The sequence below is a fragment of the Myotis daubentonii genome, chromosome 1 (assembly GCF_963259705.1).
Source record: "Myotis daubentonii chromosome 1, mMyoDau2.1, whole genome shotgun sequence".
Classification (NCBI taxonomy): domain Eukaryota; kingdom Metazoa; phylum Chordata; class Mammalia; order Chiroptera; family Vespertilionidae; genus Myotis; species Myotis daubentonii.
In genome coordinates this window covers 232,911,439-232,930,198 of record NC_081840.1, presented here as the reverse complement: position 1 = coordinate 232,930,198, position 18,760 = coordinate 232,911,439, and the positions used below count along the sequence as shown (strand labels likewise).

Genomic DNA, 18,760 nt, shown 5'->3' with positions numbered 1-18,760 from the left:
ATATATTTTTTATTGATTTCAGAGAGGAAGAGAGACTGAATGACTGATGAGAGACTCGATGATGAGAGAGAATCATCGATTGGCTGCCTCCTGCACGCCCTCTACTGAGGGGGATTGAGCCTGCAACCCAGGCATGTGCCCTTGGCCAGAATTGAACCTGGGATCCTTTAGTCCGCAGGCCGACTTTCTATCCACTGAGCCAAACCGGCTAGGGCCTAATTAATTTTCTTTTTTTTTTTAAATTTTGTTTTATTGCTTAAAGTATTACAAAGAGTATTACATATGTCTCCCCCCCCCTTGACATTCCCCCGCCCTCCCCTACCCCCCAGTGTCTTATGTCCATTGGTTATGCTTATATGCATGCATACAAGTCCTTCGGTTGATCTCTTACCCCCCCCCCAATTAATTTTCTTAAAACAGCTCAATTCTCAAGTGAAATTCCCCATCCTTTCATTTCTAACTTTTTTTCTCTATTTTCTTGAACATGTTCATTGCAGCTATTACTAGTATACAGTCCTTGCCTTCTAACTCCAATATATGACTTGCCAATGGGTTTGTTTTTGTCATCTTTTGTTTTTTATTTTCAGTCCAATGGCTCTGCCTTGCCACGCCTAGGAAGTTTCAGTTGAGAGCTGGACTTCAGCATAAACGAGTGGAGAGGCTCCAGGTGGCCTCCTCCTCCGCCAGGCGCACAGAGCGCGGCTCTCGCTGTGGTCCGCCGCGCGGGAAGCTGGGCAAGGTGGGGTTGTATCGGTGAGGTGCTGTCTCACAGTGCTTCACTTCCACTTTCGTGATACCATGAAAGGCTCCCCCTGGTCAGTCCTGGTCTGTGACCCTCGTCTTCTCAGCCAGCTGAAATGGCCAGAGACTCTGCTCTGCTCTCCGGGGTCTTTCTAGAAAGTGTCTCCTAGTTTCCTGCCTACAGTTTGAGAATGTGGCAATGACTCGAAGAAAAAACTTTCAGGCCCAGGGCCTTACTCATCCCATCTCACTGGGATCCTAGCCCCGAGTCTCTACTCCTTTGTCTCCAGCCTCAAAAGTGTCCCCAGGAGTGCCCTCTGCCCTACTAGTCAGTCCAGTACCCCGAGAACTGAAAGCACACTAAAAACTGGACCCCCCCAACTTTGTCTTTAGTTGCTCTCCAATTCCCTTAACCTATTTTTTCATAAATTATCCGTATAGCTGATATGGTTAAACTAGAGGCCCAGTGCGGGGGGGGGGGGGGTTGAGGGGGAGGAGGCTACGGGGGGCTCCCTCAGCCCAGCTTGCACCTTCTTGTGAGCCCAACTTCTGGTGCACTGACCACCAGGGGACAGCTCCTGTGTTGAGCATCTGCCCCCTGGTGGTCAGTGCACATCATAGAGACTGGAGGTTCTGCTGTTTGGTCAATTTGCATATTAGCCTTTTATTTTTTTTAAAATATATTTTATTGATATTTTACAGAGAGGAAGGGAGATAGAGAGTTAGAAACATCGATGAGAGAGAAACATCGATCAGCTGCCTCCTGCACACTCCCTACTGGAGATGTGCCCACAACCAAGGTACATGCCCTTGACCGGAATCGAACCTGGGACCTTTCAGTCCGCAGGCCGACACTCTATCCACTGAGCCAAACCGGCCACGGCAACCTTTTATTATATAGGACTAGAGGCCCGGTGCACAAAAATTTGTGCACTCGGGGGGGGGGTCCCTCAGCCCGGCCTGTGCCCTCTCACAGTATGGGACCCCTCGGGAGATAACGACCTGCTGTCTTAGGCCCACTCCCGTGTGGCAGAGGGCAAGCCCATTCCCTAGGTGCCTGCCCCACAGTCCCTGGTCGGGCTCAGAGCAGGGCCGATTGGGGAGTTGGGGCGCCGCCCCGTCATGCACAGAGCAGGGCAGATCAGGAGGTTGCAATGCCACCCTCAGTCACGCTCAGGGTAAGACCGATTGGCGGGTTGGGGCACCGTCCCCTGTCACACTCAAGGCAGGGTCGATGGGGAGGTTGCGGCGCCACCCTCTGTCACACACAGAGCAGGGCGGATCAGTGGGTTGTGGTGCCACCCCTATCATATACAGAGCCGGCCAATAAGGGGGTTGGGGCGCTGCCCCCTGTCATGCACAGAGCAGGGCCCATCGGGGTTTGGGGCCCCGTACCCTGTCACACACAGAGCATGGCCCATCAGGGGGGTTGGGGCTCCGTACCCTGTCACACACACAGCAGGGCCGATCAATGGGTTGGGGAGCTCCCCCCTGTTACGCACAGAGCAGGGCCAATCAGGGGGTTGGGGAGCTCCCCCCTGTCATGCACAGAGCAGGGCCGATCAGGAGGTTGTGATGCCACCCTCAGTCACACTCAGGGTAGGGCCAATTGGGGGGTTGGGGCGCCACCCCGTCACACTCAAGGCATGGTCAATGGGGATGTTGGGGCGCCACCCTGTAACACACAGAGCAGGGCCGATCAGGGGGTTGGGGCGCCTTCCCCTGTCACACACAGAGCCACAGGGCTATCAGGGGGTTTGGGCGCTACCCCGTCACGCTGATCCCGGTGCTGAGAGGCCTCTCGGCTCCGCTGATCCTGGTGCTGGGAGGCATATTACCCTTTTACTATATAGGATAGAGGCCTGGTGCACAGGTGGGGGCCGGCTGGTTTGCCCTGAAGGGTGTCCTGGATCAGGGTGGGGGTCCCGCTTGGGTGCCTGGCCAGCCTGGGTGAGGGGATGATGGCTGTTTGCAGCTGGTCACATACCCTTCAGGGTGGGGGTCCCCACTGGGGTGCCTGGCCAGTCTGGGTGAGGGGCTGAGGGCCGTTTTCAGGCTGGCGGGTGACTGAAGCTCCTAACCTCTCCTTTTTTCCTTTTTTTTTTTTTTTTTTATTCTTGGATTTATGGAGGTGAGAGCCGGCTTTAGCTGTGAGACCTCGCTGCTGAAAGCAGATTTCTGGCTTTGTTTACTTTCTGTATTTGAAACTTTGTTGCGACTCCAGCTCTGAGATCCCGGCTGACTGAAAACAGGTTTCTGGGGTTTTGTTTAGCTTCTATATTTGTAACAATGTTTCTTAGCAGCTCAGAGCCCAGCAGCGGCAGGCGGGGAACGTTGGAGTCCTCCGTCACTGAAGCAAGCAAGCCTCATATTCGTGTCAGTAGCCTGGCTGCAGGCCACCAACTTGGCTAACAGTTAATTTGCATATCGCCCTGATTAGCCAATGGGAAGGGTATCGGTCGTACGGCTAATTACCATGTTTCTCTTTTATTAGATAGGATTAGTAAACAAGCCTGGCTGGCGTGGCTCAGTGGTTGAGCACCAACCTATGAACCAGGAGGTCATGGTTTGATTCCCCGTCAGGGCACAAGCCCGGGTTGTGGGCTCGATCCCCAGCTGGGGGCGTGTGGGAGGCAGCTGGTCAGTGATTCTCTCTCATTGATGTTTTTTTCTTCTTCCTCTCTGAAATCAATAGAATTTTTTTTTTAAATCAGTTAACAAGTGTCCATACTCATGACTATACGTTGTTCCTTGAGCAGCTAGTGACTGACAGGTTCTGTTGTACCTGCCATTTACCCAGCCTTCTCAGTCTCAGACGCCAGAAAACTCCCGCTGTCACAGCCTTCTTCCTCACACCTTCAAATATGTCCCACATTCAAAGGCTGTTACATCACATTGTTTACCCTTATCTTCAGAAAAAAATCACTTCTACTATTGTGGTAAACAACCTGCTTCCCTATTTATAATGGTCTGGCCTTCTAGCAACTTCAGTGTGAAATTATAGCTAATTTGCCTACAAAGGTCAGGTGGTCATAATAATCTGGCCACTCAGTGAATATATAAAAGGCTAATATGCTAAGTGTCCCTCTGCCTGTCTGACCGGTTGCTATGACGTGCACTGACCACCATGGGGCAGACACTCAATGCAGGAGCTGCTGAGCTACAGTGACTTGGCAGTGGCGGTTTTCGGTTGATGTACCCTGAAACCAGAGAGGAGGGAGCCGGATTACTAACAAAACCACACAATTCCACCTTTGCGTGTGGGTGATGTTGTTGCTGGGGCACTGTCGGCCTCAATCTGGTTTACTCCACACTTGCATTTGTGTTTCACACCCTGTACGACAGCAACTTTGCAGAGTGCCCTCTTGCACTCTGGGACCTCGTGGGATGTCGGAGAGCTGGTTTCAGCCTGATCCCTGCAGGCCAGGCCGAGGGACCCCACTCACTCCACAGATGCTGGGAGGTTGGCTCCAGGGCATGTCCGGCCCATCTCACCCAGTCCCGCCCTGCCGGCCACCTTCTAGTTAATTTCCTTTAACGGTGCATGAATCTGTGCACCGGGTCACTAGTATGAAGTAATTGTTCTGTTAACTGACTACCACTCTGTAATTGTAAAAAAAAAAGTTGCAGCTATTTTGTTGACATTCTAAATGCTTCTAAGTAAATACAAGTTTTTTTATTTGAAAACATTTTTTTTTTTTTTTTTTTTGCTGTAACTCCTATTAGGAAGTCGTCCAACCTCTTCTTGAACTTGTCTCTTCCCTATTTTATGTCTTCGTTTTCGTTCTGGATAATTTCCTTACCTTTGCTTTGCAAGCCTTCCGTTGGATTTCTTTGACAATTTCACTCTCCTTTGAATGCCCCAGCCCTTCTGCATTGCTCTCACGGTTGGGTGAGCTCTGAGGTCGCATCAGGGAAGGGATGTGTAGCAGCCTCGGGCTGTAGGTGGGAAAGGTCTAGGAGTACTGGAGGGTGTTACTACGTCACAGTCTGATGGCCTGAAAAATACAGTTTGAATGTCCAGAATTGTGGGGGGTTTTCTCCATACAGTTCTGTGTGGTGTTTCATTTCCATACACAACTTTAAAAGCCCTGCTCTGTTACTTAGCATCGAATATTACTGTTAAGACATTTAGTGAGATCCTTTCACCTGCCTTTTATTTTTTTTTAAGCATGACTTCCTTTTCGATGTTTTAGGCTGTTTGGTTTACCTCTGGTTTTCTACAATGAATCATGCCCTGGATAGTCTCAATCTGGGCACTCGAGCCCTTATTTTTGGTCAATAGTATTTTCTCGTTCAAAAGTTGTTTCCCTCCACTACCTGCCCACCCCCTCCCCCTCCCCCCTCCCCTCCCTCCCCCCAGAACACTTATTGGAAAGTTGTTGGATTTCCTAGATTGAAAGTTTAGGTCTAATTTCTCTTCTATTTTCTATGTCTTTTTTTCCTCTACTGTCTGAATAATTTCCTCACCTTTATCTTGCAACACTTGTATTGAGATTTTTAAAATAATTTTGGCTATGTTTTTTATTTCCAAGACTCCTTTCTTAGTCTTTGAAGCTATAAAGCAGTGTCATGAAATTTTTTCAATTCATTACAAAAGTTTGTCGCTGCCCTGCATACACACATTTTTTATACCTGTGCTGGAGTCATTTAAAAAAATGATTTGAGAAACATTGCTTTGTTGTTCCATTTATTTATGGATTCAGTGGTTGATTCTTTTTTCAAAATATACTTTATTGATTTTTTACAGAGAGGAAGGGAGAAGGATAGAGAGTTAGAAACATTGATGAGAGAGAAACATCAATCAGCTGCCTCCTGCATACCCCCCACTGGGGATATGCCCACAACCAAGGTACATGCCCTTGACCGAATCAACCCTGGGACCCTTCAGTCCACAGGCCGATGCTCTATCTACTGAGCCAAACCGGTCAGGCTAGTGGTTGATTCTTGTATGTGCCCTGACCCGAGATCGAATCTGAAACCTTGGTGAATGGGGATGATGCTCTAATCAACTGAGCTGCCTGGCCAGGCAACAGTGACATGTCTCAAAGCTGATTAGAAGCTCCACATGGGAAGTTTACTGACCTGCAGCCTTCAGGTTTGGGTGGCAAGAACTGCCTCACGGCTTGGCTGGTGGTGCTCAGTGGATAGTGCGGCGGCCCACAGACGGAAGGGTGCCAGGTTCGATTCCTGACAAGGGCATGTACCTCAGTTGCAGGCTCGATCCTCGGCTCTGGTTGGGGTGTGTGTGGCAGGCAACCAATTGATGTGTCTCTCTCACATCAGTGTTTCTCTGTCTCTCTCCCCCTCCCTTCCACTCTCTCTAAAAAATTTAATGGAAAAGTATCCTCGCATGAGGATTAACAACAACAAAGAACTGCCCAATTCGTTAGTTCCCCAAACATTAATATGTCGATATCCGTTCCTGAACTGTTTTAGAATCGCATAGAATTCCGGAACCTGCTCGGGTGGGACCTGCCGCTGTGGCCCTGCTTCGGGCGAGGAAGTGGCCTGGGCAGAGGTGTCCACTCCTCCATCTGCAGACTCAGTGCCACCAGGAGTCAGCAAGGCCTGGCGAGGTAAGGCTGAGTCATTGTTATGTAATGCCCACTGGTCATGCATTGTGAGATCATTCACTCGCCTGATTTTCCTTATAAAATTGTCTGGTTACTAGTACATATTTATATCTTGGCTAGTAATATGTACATGAAAGTAATAAAACTTCACTTTTGCAGAAGTACCCAACTTATGGCACCTTCTCCTGCCAGCCCGTTCCAAGAGCCTTCCGGGCCCAGAGCAGGTCTGAGCGGCTTGCTTTTTTTTTGTTAATCCTCACCCGAGAATATTTTTCCATTGGGTTTTAGAGTGAGTGGAAGAGAGAGGGAACGACAGAGAGAAACAGAGATGTGAGAGAAACACATCGATTGGTTGCCTCCTGCATGTGCGCTGATCAAGGGCCTGGGCCAGGGAGGATCCTGCAACTGAGGTTCATGCCCTTGACCTGAATCAAACCCAGGACCCTTTGGTCCACAGGCTGACGCTCTATCCACTGGGCCAAAGCGGCTGGGGAGCGTGGGCTGAGCGGCTTTCTCCATGCCACACTCTTTCAAGACCCCTCCCTGGGAACTCCTGCCAGACTGAGCTCTGACCTCTCAGTCCAGAGCACCCTTTCTGGTCCCGGAGCCTGCATGCTCCTGGTGGGAGTTAACTTCGCAGGGAGCCCGGGCATTTGGTCAAAGGACCTGGATGTGTCTGTGAGGGTGGCTCTGGATGAGATGAACATTTGTATCTGTAGACTGAGCAGGTGGCCTCCTCCATGTGGCTGGGCTTCATCCAGTCAGTTGAAGGCCTGCATAGGACAAAAGGGCCTGAATGGGAAAGGTGGAACTCCTCGTAATACTTTCAACAATAAAGATTTATGTATTTATTTTTTTAAATATATTTTATTGATTTTTTACAGAGAGAAAGGGAGAGGGATAGAGAGTTAGAAACATCGATGAGAGAGAAACATCGATCGGCTGCCTCCTGCACACTCCCCACTGGGGATGTGCCCGCAACCCAGGTACATGCCCTTGACCGGAATCGAACCTGGGACCGGTGAGTCCGCAGACCGATGCTCTATCCACTGAGCCAAACTGGTTAGGGCTCAACAATAAAGATTTAGAAAAAGAGAGAGAGCGAGAAGATGGAACTCCTGCTGCCTGCCTGTGGCCTGTCAGCTGGGCACGAATCATTGTTTTTATTTCCCACCTTTGGGCTCACTGGCACATCAGGGCCTCCTGGGCCTTGAACCTGGGGCCTTTGGCTGGAACCACACCACGGGCTTTCCTGGGTCTCCAGCTTGCTGACTGCAGGTCTTGGGACTTGTCAGGCTCCATTGCTGTGAGCCAATTCCTTATCACAGCCTCTCTCTCCATCTGCATGTGCTATTGGTCGTGCTTCTCTGGAGAACAGTGACCTCCAGGGGGTTAAAACCGACACTCGGGGAGAAATAAATCTTAGATATTGTAATGGCTTGTGGCCTTCCAAAGCTCAGCCGCACCAGACAAAATTGTATTTAGTATTTAATTATTTTTATCTTAATTTCTTGTTAATTTTCCTTAGGGAGCGGTAATGAAAAACAAAGGTTGAGAAACACTGCTTCCTGACTTTGCTTCCCTTCTCCCAGGAGCCTCCTCTGCACTCCGTGGTGCTGACAATCTTGCTCCTGACAGCCATTCTTTTCATTTTTTTAATTATTCTTTTTCTTTTCTTTTTTTCCCCTTTCTTTTCCGACATCCATTCTTGACACAATAGCCAGAGTTCTCTAAAAACTAGCCCTCACCGGTTTGGCTCAGTGGATAGAGCATTGGCCTGCGGACCAAAGGGTCCCGGGTTTGCTTCCAGTCAAGGGTATGTATCTGGGTTGCAGGCTCCTCCCCGGCCCAGGCCTTGGTTGGGGCACATACAGGAGGCAGCCAATCGATGTGTTTCTCGCACATCAATGTTTCTCTCTGTCTTACCTTCTCTCTTCCACTCTCTCTAAAAAATCAGTGGAAAAAATATCCTCAGGTGAGGATTAAAAAAAAATACACACACACACACACACACACACACATATACACATACATACACACATCCTATCATGACACTTTCTGCTTAAAACCCTCCATGGATCCCAGCAGTATCCTCCTATATAATAAAGGCTAATATGCAAATTGTCCCCTTGGGAGTTCGACCACTCGCTATGACGTGCACTGACCACCGGGAGGCAGCACAGAACATGGCAGGTGATCAGCGGCAGCGGCAACGGGGAGAGGGGGGCTGAGGGACTGAGGGAAGGAGGAGGCAGGAGACCCCCAGGCCCCAGAGGAACTCATTGTATCACTTGAGCCACACCTGAGTTGGAATCTGGGCCAGGCCTCTGACTATCTGGTGTTTACTTTGGGCAAATCCCTTAACATATATATGAATTTCAATTTCTCATCCATAATGTAGGCTAATGGTGCTATCTCAAGAGTGGATGAGATGACACAGCAGCAGGCAGAATGGCTGGTGCATAGTGGCTTGACAAATGGTCATTATTATGTCATTCATTCACCCAGCAGATCCTGGATTGGTATGTACACAGCCCTTGCTGGGGAGGCAGTCACTCCCATGCTCTCCCCTGGTCCCCCGAGACCTCTCTTTTCTGGGGATACTGGTGGACACCCAGAATCCCAATCCAATGCCAACGAGAAGGGAGTGTCTGACCCAGCCTGTGTGGGGTGGGGACGCCCAAGACATTGTCCACCGAGAGGAGGGCTGGAGTGCCAGGCAGGGTCAGGGCGGGGGAGGGGCCTGTACTCAGCCGACAAGGTGGAGTCTGCAGGGTTTCAAGCAGAGGGTTGATTTGATCATACACATTAGCTCGTTCTGGTTATGGCAGGAAGGATGGGCCGGAGGGCTGGAAGACCGTGGGTGCGACTGGGGCCTGGGGGACGGCGAGGCCTTGGCAGGCTCAGAGCTAAAGGCTGAGGGCCCAGGAAAGGGTGCAAATGGGGCCCCTCCCCCAACACCCAGTGCCAAGCTCTGCTGCACCTGGGGCCTGCGACTGCTCAGGGAACCGAGGAGGGGAAACGTCTTCTGTGTCTCGGTTGCTGGATAAGTGGGACCCTTTAGAGCGCAGGGTCCCCGCTTGTCTGGGTCTAAGCGCAGAGATGTACCTGGGCTTGTGATGGTGGGCCAGGCGCCCCTGGAAGGAGGGTCCAGGTAGAGGGTCTGGCCGGGCTCGTGGCCTGGGCGCTGGGTGAATGCGAGGCCTAAGGGACGGCGGGCCCTCCCGGGACCCTGCAGGGTCGCCAGGCACCTAGCGCGCTGGACGACGGCGGACGGGTGCTGGACGGGCCAGCCCGGAAGGGCGCGGGGGTTCGCGGCCAAAGGCGGTTTTGCGCGCCTCGGCCTCTGCGGCGTCAGTCGAGCACGGCGGTTGGGGGCTCTCGGGGCAGCAGCTCCGAGCGCTTTCAGGCGCCCTCCGGAATCCCACCAGGCCCGCGAGGGGAGCTACTATCGTCCCCACGGAGTCACCTGCACTCAGGCCAGGGGCTGGCCCAAGGTCACCGGGCCATTCCCGGCTGGACAGAGCCGGGGCTGCTGGCCTCGAGCATCCCGGGGGGCCCTTCGGCCTGAGGCCCCAAGTCGGCCGGCAGGAGAGCGCGGGGAAGTCGCGGTGCCTGTCAAGAGGCGGAACTCCTCTCTTCCAGCCCGGTAGTTCTCTCACCGTTGGGGACCCGGCCTCGCGCCGGCCCAGCCCCCCCGCCCAACTACAACTCCCAGGAGGCCGCGCGGCGCGGGCGGGGCCGGGAGGCAGGGATGGCGGCGGCGACGTTGGCGTCGCATCCCGCTCCCTCGCTTCAGCCCCTCGCGGCGTCGGCGCTCTGGACAGAACACGGCCTGCCGGGAGGAGTAGTTTTCCCTCCGGACGCCCTCAGGGGCGGCGCGGACGCGGGGACTCCAACTCCCGGCGTGCCCTGCGCTCGGGCTGACGTTAACGGCGGGCGGGGGCGTGCAAGGCCGAGGGGCAGCGGCGCTCAAGAGGGCGGAGTAAGGCGGGAGGGGGAGGGCGCCCACACCCCACCCCCTCCCCGCCGCTCCTTCCCCCTCCCCCGACGTAAACTGGGATCCCTTTCCCCTTGTGTCCGCCATATTGGACTCTAACTCTGGTCAGCGGCGGCGCCGGGCCCGGTGGACTCGCCGTTTCTCCCGCCCTGCGGCCACCCGGCAGCTCCCGCCCGCCCGGCTCTGCCCGCCCGCCCGGGCTCGACCCCGCGCAGCGTCCCCCGCCCTCGGCCGGCCGCAGCGCTCCGCCGCCGCCACAGCCTCCCCGCCCTCCCCGCCTGCCGCCCGCCATGAGCCCGGCCGACACTAAGCGAGGGGCCAAGCGCCGGAAGAACAAGCGGGGTGGCGGCGGCTCGGGCGGGGGCCACGGCGGCGCGAGCGGCGGCAAGGCCAGCCCGGCGGCGGCGCTGCGCGGCACCCAGGCCGCGGGCCTGGCGGCCCCGGGCGGCGCGGCGGTGGCCAACGGGCCCCTCAGCGCGGGCGCGGGCGGCGCCGCCCCCGGAGGCTACTTCGAGGTAAGCGGCGGGGGCGGGGAGGGCGCGGGGCCGCTCCCGCGGGTAACGGGCGGCGGCTCGTGACACCCTCCCGCGGGCCCGGCATCTTCCGGGCGCGGCGCCGCCGCGCTGCCCACCTGCGCGCGGCTGTCACGGCCCCGGGGGTGGTGCCGCCTCGGCGCGCGGGGCTCGCCCTGGAGATCGCTCGCGTGCAGCCGCGCGAGCCTCAGCGTCAGGGGCGCGCGGGACCCGCCGCCGGTCGGGGCTGGGGGGTCGCGTGGCCAGGCCCTCCTGCCGGCCGCGGCCACGGTCCGGCGAGGCCCTGGGGCGGCCGTCCTCCTGCTCCGGGGGGGGCGTTGGGGAGCCACCTGACAGCCTCCCGGGCGGCGCGGCCCGCAGCCTGCGCGGCGGAGTTCCCGGGCTCCGGTGGGTGCGGCTCCCGCTCGGGTCGGGGCGGAGCGGTGACAGGTGACTCTCCGGCCGCGGAGGCTCCGGGGCCAGCCCCGCAGGAGGCCGGCTCCGGCGGAGGCCCGCCGTCGGCGCAGCCGTTTCCAGAAACAATGGGTTTTCTCCGAAGTTGTTAGAGCTGTCGTTTCAAAGACATTCGCGATTCCAGGGCTCCTTCCGGGGTGTCTGTGCGCCAAAGGGTGAGACAAATCGGTTGACGGAAGATGCAGAATATTGTGCCGGAGCGGCCGTGAGGGGAGCGGCCCAGACCCGGCCCGGGAGGCACGGGGAGGGATGCGTGCGGCGAGTCCGGCCACAGTGCGGGTCCCTGCGGCGTGGGCAGCGCAGCTGCTGGGCGTCTGTAGGTGACATGGTCGCGCTTGGTCAGGACCCTGGGCCGGACCCTGGACTCGCCTTCTCCAGCGGTTGCCCTTGTCCTGGGACCCGGAGAGCAGACGGCTGTCGTTCTTGGGGTCAGGTGAGCGCCGGTGTTGGGTTCCAGGCTGCAGGCTCCGCGCCCTGCTGGCTGCTGCTGGGGGCGGGGAGCATCTGCCCGTGGACATCCTCCGCGCCGCGAAGACGGGGTCACGCTGGCTGGTGCTGGCCGTGAGCTAGAACCCATGTCATGGATTCAATAGAGGCAGGTTGGCGGTGCCGCGGAGATCCCGATGCCCGGGTTTCATGGTTCCCTTTGCTTGGCAGCATGGAGCTCAGCGCAGTCATCTGCGTCCCGGGCAGGCGCTGGCTCCCGGGTTCTGCTCTTCATCCCACGCAGGTCACAGGCAGGTTCCTAGGAGGAGAGAGCGCCAGCGCTGGCTCTTCTCAGGGGTCTCAGCCCCCGCCTGTGTGCAGGGCGCAGCGCTGAGTGTTGGACCCGAGGAGGGCACATGGCGGCTTCTACAGAGAAAGGGGGGCGATGACATAAGCAGGGAGACAAAGCTGGGAGCGCACACTGGGAGGGATCTGTCCCCAGGCGGTTGTCAGCCTCGCTGCCTCCGTAGGTGATGTGGCACCAGCTCCTGGGGTCACCACCCGAGCGAGGTAAACAGGTGACCGCAGGGAAGGCGCTACACGGCGCCCATGGCGCCCGGTGCTGGCTGAGTGCAGGGTCCTGACTGTTCAGGAGGCCGTGGGGGACTTGCCTGGGGACTTGCTGCAGGGTGACACTGATCACGCCTTCCCCACCTGCGGAATGGGGAAGCAGCACGGCTAGAAGCCAAGAACATGGGTCTTGGCCCGTGTGGCTCAGTTGGCTGAGTGCTGTCCCTGCACCAGAAGGTCCCAGGTTTGATTCCAGTCAGGGCCCGTGCCAGGTTGCTGGCTGGATCCCCACTAAGGGGCGTGCAGGCGGCAGCCCGTCAACGTTTCTCTCTCACATTGATGTTTCTCTCTCTCCCTCTCCCTCTCTCTCTCAAATTAGTTAAAAAACCATGGTCATGGGTCATGACAAGGCCTGTGCGAACAGCCTGTGTGGTAGGTGTCCCCCAAATGGAAAGTTGGTGGATGAAGGATATCATGAATATATGTTAGGATTTTGCATTTCTATTTTAAAATGTGATTTTTATAGTATTCATGCTGTATTAAGTGAAGAAAGCAGCTTACAAAATATAAAAGTTTATGGACCCATTTTTTTTTATCCTTATCCAAGGATATTTTTTCCGCTGATTTTTAGAGAGAGTGCCAGGGAGGGGGAGAGAGAGGAATATCTGTGTGAGAGAGAAACATCAATTGGTTGCCTCCTGCATGCGCCACATACAGCCTGGTGCCAGGGAGAGCCTGCAACCCAAGTACATGCCCTTGACTGGGAATCTAACCCTTCTGTCAGCAGGCCGATGCTCTAACCACTGATCAAAACCGGCCAGGGCTGGACCAATTTTTTAAAAATGTGTTTTTATTGATTTTGGAGAGAGGGAGAGAGAGAGAGGGCCATGGAACAGTTGCCTTCTGCATGCCCCCTCCTGGGGATCAAGCCTGAAACCCAGGCATGTGCCCCGACTTGGGATCAAACCTGTCACCTTCTGGTGAATGGTTTGATGCTCAACCACTGAACCACACCAGCTGGGCTGGACCCATTTTTGTAAATATCTGTGTGTGTGTGTGTGTGTGTGTGTGTGTGTGTGTGCGCGCGCGCTCAAGCTTTAACCCTAGCTGGTTTGGCTCAGTGGACAGAGCGTAGACCTGTGGACTAAAGGGTCCTGGGTTTGATTCCGGCCAAGGGCACATGCCGGGGTTGCCCTCTCGATACCCAGGGGCGGGGGTGGGGAGTGGGGGTGTGTGTGCGGGAGGCAGCCGATCATCATTGATGTTTCTATCTCGTCTCTCCCTCTCCCTTCCTCTCTGAAATCAATTTTAAAAAATTAAAAGATTCAAGCTTTAAGGCTTTTCTACAATGAGTATTACTTAGCAAAAAAGGGAATGATGCTTTCACAAACTGGTATTACCAAAATTTTTTCTTTTTCAAATAAAACTAATTTGGCTATTTCTGTGTTTTAACAGTTAAACATATAGGTATTTTATGAAAATATTTAGGCCATCAGAATTATTTTCTGAATGGGTGTGCAAAATTAAGTGATACACATATTTACAAAAGTCAGAATTTTTCTATTATGGTAATTGTCTCATGCCACTAGCTGTTGGAATATCAAATTACATACACTTTACACTCATGGAGGGTTCAAATAGGAATTAAGGGCTATTTTTGTAATGCTGTTAGAGATTTATAAAAGGAAGCCGTTTGGGGTAGGGATCGAAGTACATTTTAAAATAGCAATATTAAAGTTTTGAAGTCAGAGAAACGTGGTAGTGTAGGGGGCATTTGTAATAACGCGGGTTCTTTTTCACTGCTGAAAAGATGGCAAGATGGAGATAATGTTAATTAAAGCCATCAAACAGTGTATTCTATGGTGCAGTCATGGATCTTGGGGTGCACTTAGAGGCCTTTTCTGTGTTGTAGAAATTGCTCCCATGAGAAAACGAGGTTCAGTCCTAACTCTCCAGTTCATATTTGCCTTAGTGATCTGGGAGTAGGTCAGAGAAAGAGCTGGAAGAGAACCGCATGTGCTTTAACTGAGATCAGTGATTTGTACAGCTGTGGAGCACGTCTGTGACTCAGTGTTGTATCTGTCCCCGTATAACCACTGTCTCAGGATATAGACGAGTCCTAGTGCCTAGAATCCCCCCTTGCTCCCCTCAACAAAGGCTTCGCACCATTATCCTCACGTTTCGCCGGTTTTCACATTTCATGTAGAAGTCCCCTGTGCCGATGCTGTGTGGCTTCACCTTCCCTCCGAAACGTGTCCGTGTTACTGACGGAGCAGTCACCGTTGTTCTTCGTGGTGCCGTTGTCCGCTGTGGGGTATTCACAGCTTGTCCATCCTAGCATGGATGGGTGTTTAGGTTGCTTATTTTAAGGCGGACACGAATCAGGCTGATACGCACAGTCCTGTGCGTGGCCTGTGATGGGCATGAGTACCTGTTTCAGTCCAGAGTGGAGTAGCGAGGTATACACTTAGTTTGACTTTATGCTGTCAGACCATTTTTTTTTTAATTAAATCTTTATTGTTCATATTATTACATTTCCTTTTTTTTCCCCCCCATAACTCCCCTCCTCCCAGTTCCCGCCCTACCCTCCGCCCTCACTCCCCACCCACTGTCCTCATCCATAGGTGCACGATTTTTGTCCAGTCTCTTCCCACATCTCCCACACCCCTTTCCCCCCCAAGAATAGTCAGTCCATTCCCTTTCTATGTCCCTGATTCTATTATAATCAACAGTTTATTCTGTTCATCAGATTATTTATTCACTTGATTCTTAGATTCACTTGTTGATAGATGCATATTTGTTGTTCATAATTTGTATCTTTACCTTTTTCTTCCTCTTCCTCTTCTTAAAGGATACCTTTCAGCATTTCATATAATCCTGGTTTGGTGGTGATGAACTCCTTTAGCTTTTCCTTATCTGTGAAGCTCTTTATCTGACCTTCAATTCTGAATGATAGCTTTGCTGGATAAAGTAATCTTGGTTGTAGGTTCTTGGTATTCATCACTTTGAATATTTCTTGCCATTCCCTTCTGGCCTGCAAAGTTTCTGTTGAGAAATCAGCTGACAGTCGTATGGGTATTCCCTTGTAGGTAACTGAGTTTCTTTCTCTTGCTGTTTTTAAGATTCTCTCTTTATCTTTTGCTCTTGGCATTTTAATTATGATGTGTCTTGGTGTGGTCCTCTTTGGATTCCTTTTGTTTGGGGTTCTCCGCGCTTCTTGGACCTGTAAGTCCATTTCTTTCACCAGGTGGGGGAAGTTTTCTGTCATTATTTCTTCAAATAGGTTTTCAATATCTTGCTCTCTCTCATCTTCTGGCACCCCTATAATTCTGATGTTGGTACGCTTGAAGCTGTCCCAGAGGCTCCTTACACTATCCTCGCATTTTTGGATTCTTTTTTCATTTTGCTTTTCCGGTTGGATGTTTTTTGCTTCCTCGCATTTCAAATCATTGACTTGATTCTTGCGCTCCTCTGGTCTGCTGTCGGGCGTCTGTATAATATTCGTTATTTCAGTCCGTGTGTGCTTAATTTCTAGTTGGTTCCCCAATATAAGATCGAGGGTCTTATTAGTTTTCGTGTAGAGCTCATTAAGTTTATCGGCAGCTTCTAAACAGTTCTTGAGAGACCTTAAAAGTGTGGTTCTGAACTCTATTTCTTCCATTGACAATTTTGTCCTGTTTCTTTGTCTCCGCATTTTGTTATGCTTCCTTGGTGCACCCCCTAGTGGTCTTTGTTCGCAGTCTTATAGTTAAATCTTGATTGTTGTAGCTAATCCCAGGGAGGGTTTGACCTCCAGGCCAAGTGGCTATGAGAATCAGCTGTGTCAGCAGTGAGAGAACTTCTGTCCTCTAGGGAGGTGCTAATCTAGCCTTTGCCTGAGGCTATCCGGCAAATGCCTCCGTGCAGGGCTTGGGCGGGGCGGGTTGCACAGGATCAACAGGGTGGGCCGGAGAGAGCAGTTATGGCGGCTCTCAGTCCTGTCCCCAGGGGCTCTGCCTCTCTGAGTCCCAGCACCCGCTGCAAAGCTCGGAGAGAAAGCTGCACTCGCTCTGACCGAAGCCAGACAGTCCCGCTTCTCCCGTTTGAGTCTGGGTCCCTAAAGACTCGCCCGGATCTGGTGCTCAGAGTCTGCGACTCCCTCCCGATTGAAAACAACAACCGCGCCCGCCGCCGCCAGCCCGCTCCGCGCACTCCGCACCTCAGAATTTGACTTCAGCACTGCGCCTCCTCTGAGTGTCCGTATGCGTTTCTCTTTCCTCCTAGTTGTAGGACTTCCACTCAGCCAGCGCCCCTGTGGTTCTGGGTGATGTCCCTTCCGTTTTTTGGTTTCACTTTTGAAGTAGTTGTTCAAAGCAGCAAACTCCGGCGTTAACCTATGCCGCCATCTTGGTTCCCCCCCCTGTCAGACCATTTTTTAAATGGTTTTATTGTCTGCTAATTAAAAAAGGAACATGTAATAGCATTGGTATTTGAAAGTGTACAGTTCTTTGGATTTAGACACATACATGGATTTATGTATCCACTAGCACAGACAGGATACAGAGCAGGTGGGCACCCTGAACCTTTACACTCTTCCCACCCCTAAGTTCTTGCCAGCTGGTACTTTGTTACTATGGTTTTGCCTTTTAGAGCAGTCATATAAATGGAGTCGTGGGTTTGTAATTTTTCGAGGCTGGTTTATTTCACACAGCGTAGTCACTTTGTGGTTCATTTGTTGCATGCATCAGTGGCGTGTTCCTTTTTACTGCTGAGTAGTATTCCGCCGTGTAAATATACCACAGTGTATCCATTCTCCTGTGGTGGTCATTGGGGTTCTCTCCACATTTTGGTGATAGTAAACAGAGTCTTATAAACATCTGTGCACAAGTCTTTGTGTGAGAGCGAATTTTCATTTCTCTGGGGTGTCTACCCGGCAGTGGGAGCTCGGTTGTGTGGAAACGTAAGAAACCTCTGAGCGGTTTTCCAGAGCGACTTACCATTGTGACTTCCACCGGCCACGTGTGAGCTCTGGCTTCTCGACATCCTTGTAGCACTTGATGTCGGCAGTAGTTTTTATTGTAACCAGTTTAATGGATGAATAGGTGTGCAGAGGCATTGTGATTTCAATTTGTATTTCCCTATTTATTACTGATAGTGAACACTTTTCATGTGTTTATTTGGTTATTTGACATTCTTGTATCTTCTAGGACAAAGTGTTTATTCAAGACTTGGTTTATTTAAAAAGGAAATCCTACTGGAAGACATGCTTCGAGAAAGAAAGTGGGGGGGGCGGGAGAGAGAGAAACATCAGTTGCCTTCCTTACGCCACTGGGCGTCAAAACCGCCACTCATGTGTGTGCCCTGACGGTCATCGAACAGACCACCTTCTGGCGCACAGGACGACGCTCAGCCACCTGAGTCAGTCCGGCCGGGCTTTCCTTATTTTAAATCAGGTGGTTTTCTTTTTCGTTTTGAGAGTTCTTTATAATTCTGGACACGAATCCTTTGTCAGATATGGGAATTGAAACAGTTCTTCCAGTTCATAACTTATCTTTTATCTTGTTAACTGTTTTTGCAAAGAAAACATTAATTTTGAAGTTCAACTTACCAGTTTTTTCTTTTATGGATCATACTTTTTGGTATCATGTTAAGAACTCTTGTTTTATAAAACCTCAGGTTATGTCTTCTTCTAAAAATTTAATAGTTTTACGTTTAGATCTGTGATTCATTTTGAATTAATTTTGTGTAAAGTATCAGATTCAGGTAGGGATCTTTTTAAAAAATATATGGATGTCATGTTGTTCCAAACCCATTTGTTGAAAGAATATCCTTTATCCATTAAACTGACTTTTCACCTTTGTAAAAAATCAGATCGCTGTATTTGTGTGGGTTATTTCTGAACTCTATTCTGTTCCATTGATCTGTGGAACTATCCCATTGCCCATATCATACTGTCTTAATTGCTAGAAGTCTTAAGTTTGGACAAGGTGATTCTTCCAACTTAAAAACATTGTTTTGGCTATTTATTGTTTTGCTTTCCCATACATTTTAGAATCAGCTTGCCTATATCTACTACTAATAATTCTGGGATTTAATTGGAATAGCCTTAAATCTATAGATCAATTTGGTGGAAAATTGACATATATTTACTTTGTTGACTTCCACTCCATGAATGTGGTATGTACCTAGTCATCTTCAGTGTATTTTATTGTTAATCCTCACCTGAGGATATTTTTCCCATTGATTTTTAGAGAGAATGGGAGGGAGGACGGAGGTAGAGGAGGGAGAGTGAGAGAAACATTGATGTCACAAAGACACATCAATTGGTTGCCTCCCGCAGGGACCCTGGCCAGGGCCAGGGATTGAACCTGCAACCCAGGTACATGCCCTTGACAAGGAATTGAACCTGTGACACTTCAGTGCGAGGGCTAATGCTCCAACCACTGAGCATACTGGCCAGGGCTTAGATTTCTTTTTTAATT

At 51.8% G+C, this 18,760-nt stretch overlaps 1 protein-coding gene across 4 annotated transcripts in view; it reads left to right on the top strand.

Moving 5' to 3' along the window:
- Positions 1–10,378: 10,378 nt before the first annotated feature.
- FAM193A (family with sequence similarity 193 member A) overlaps positions 10,379–18,760 on the top strand; it is a 109,880-nt gene continuing 101,498 nt past the window's right edge. For 2 of the 4 annotated variants that reach the window (XM_059677197.1, XM_059677186.1), the window contains exon 1: positions 10,379–10,832. In XM_059677197.1, coding sequence (XP_059533180.1) covers positions 10,608–10,832 — 225 coding nt within the window. In that variant the 5' untranslated portion in view covers positions 10,379–10,607. The remainder of the gene's footprint in view (positions 10,833–18,760) is intronic. The other 2 variants (XM_059677214.1, XM_059677205.1) reach the window with 1 other exon arrangement.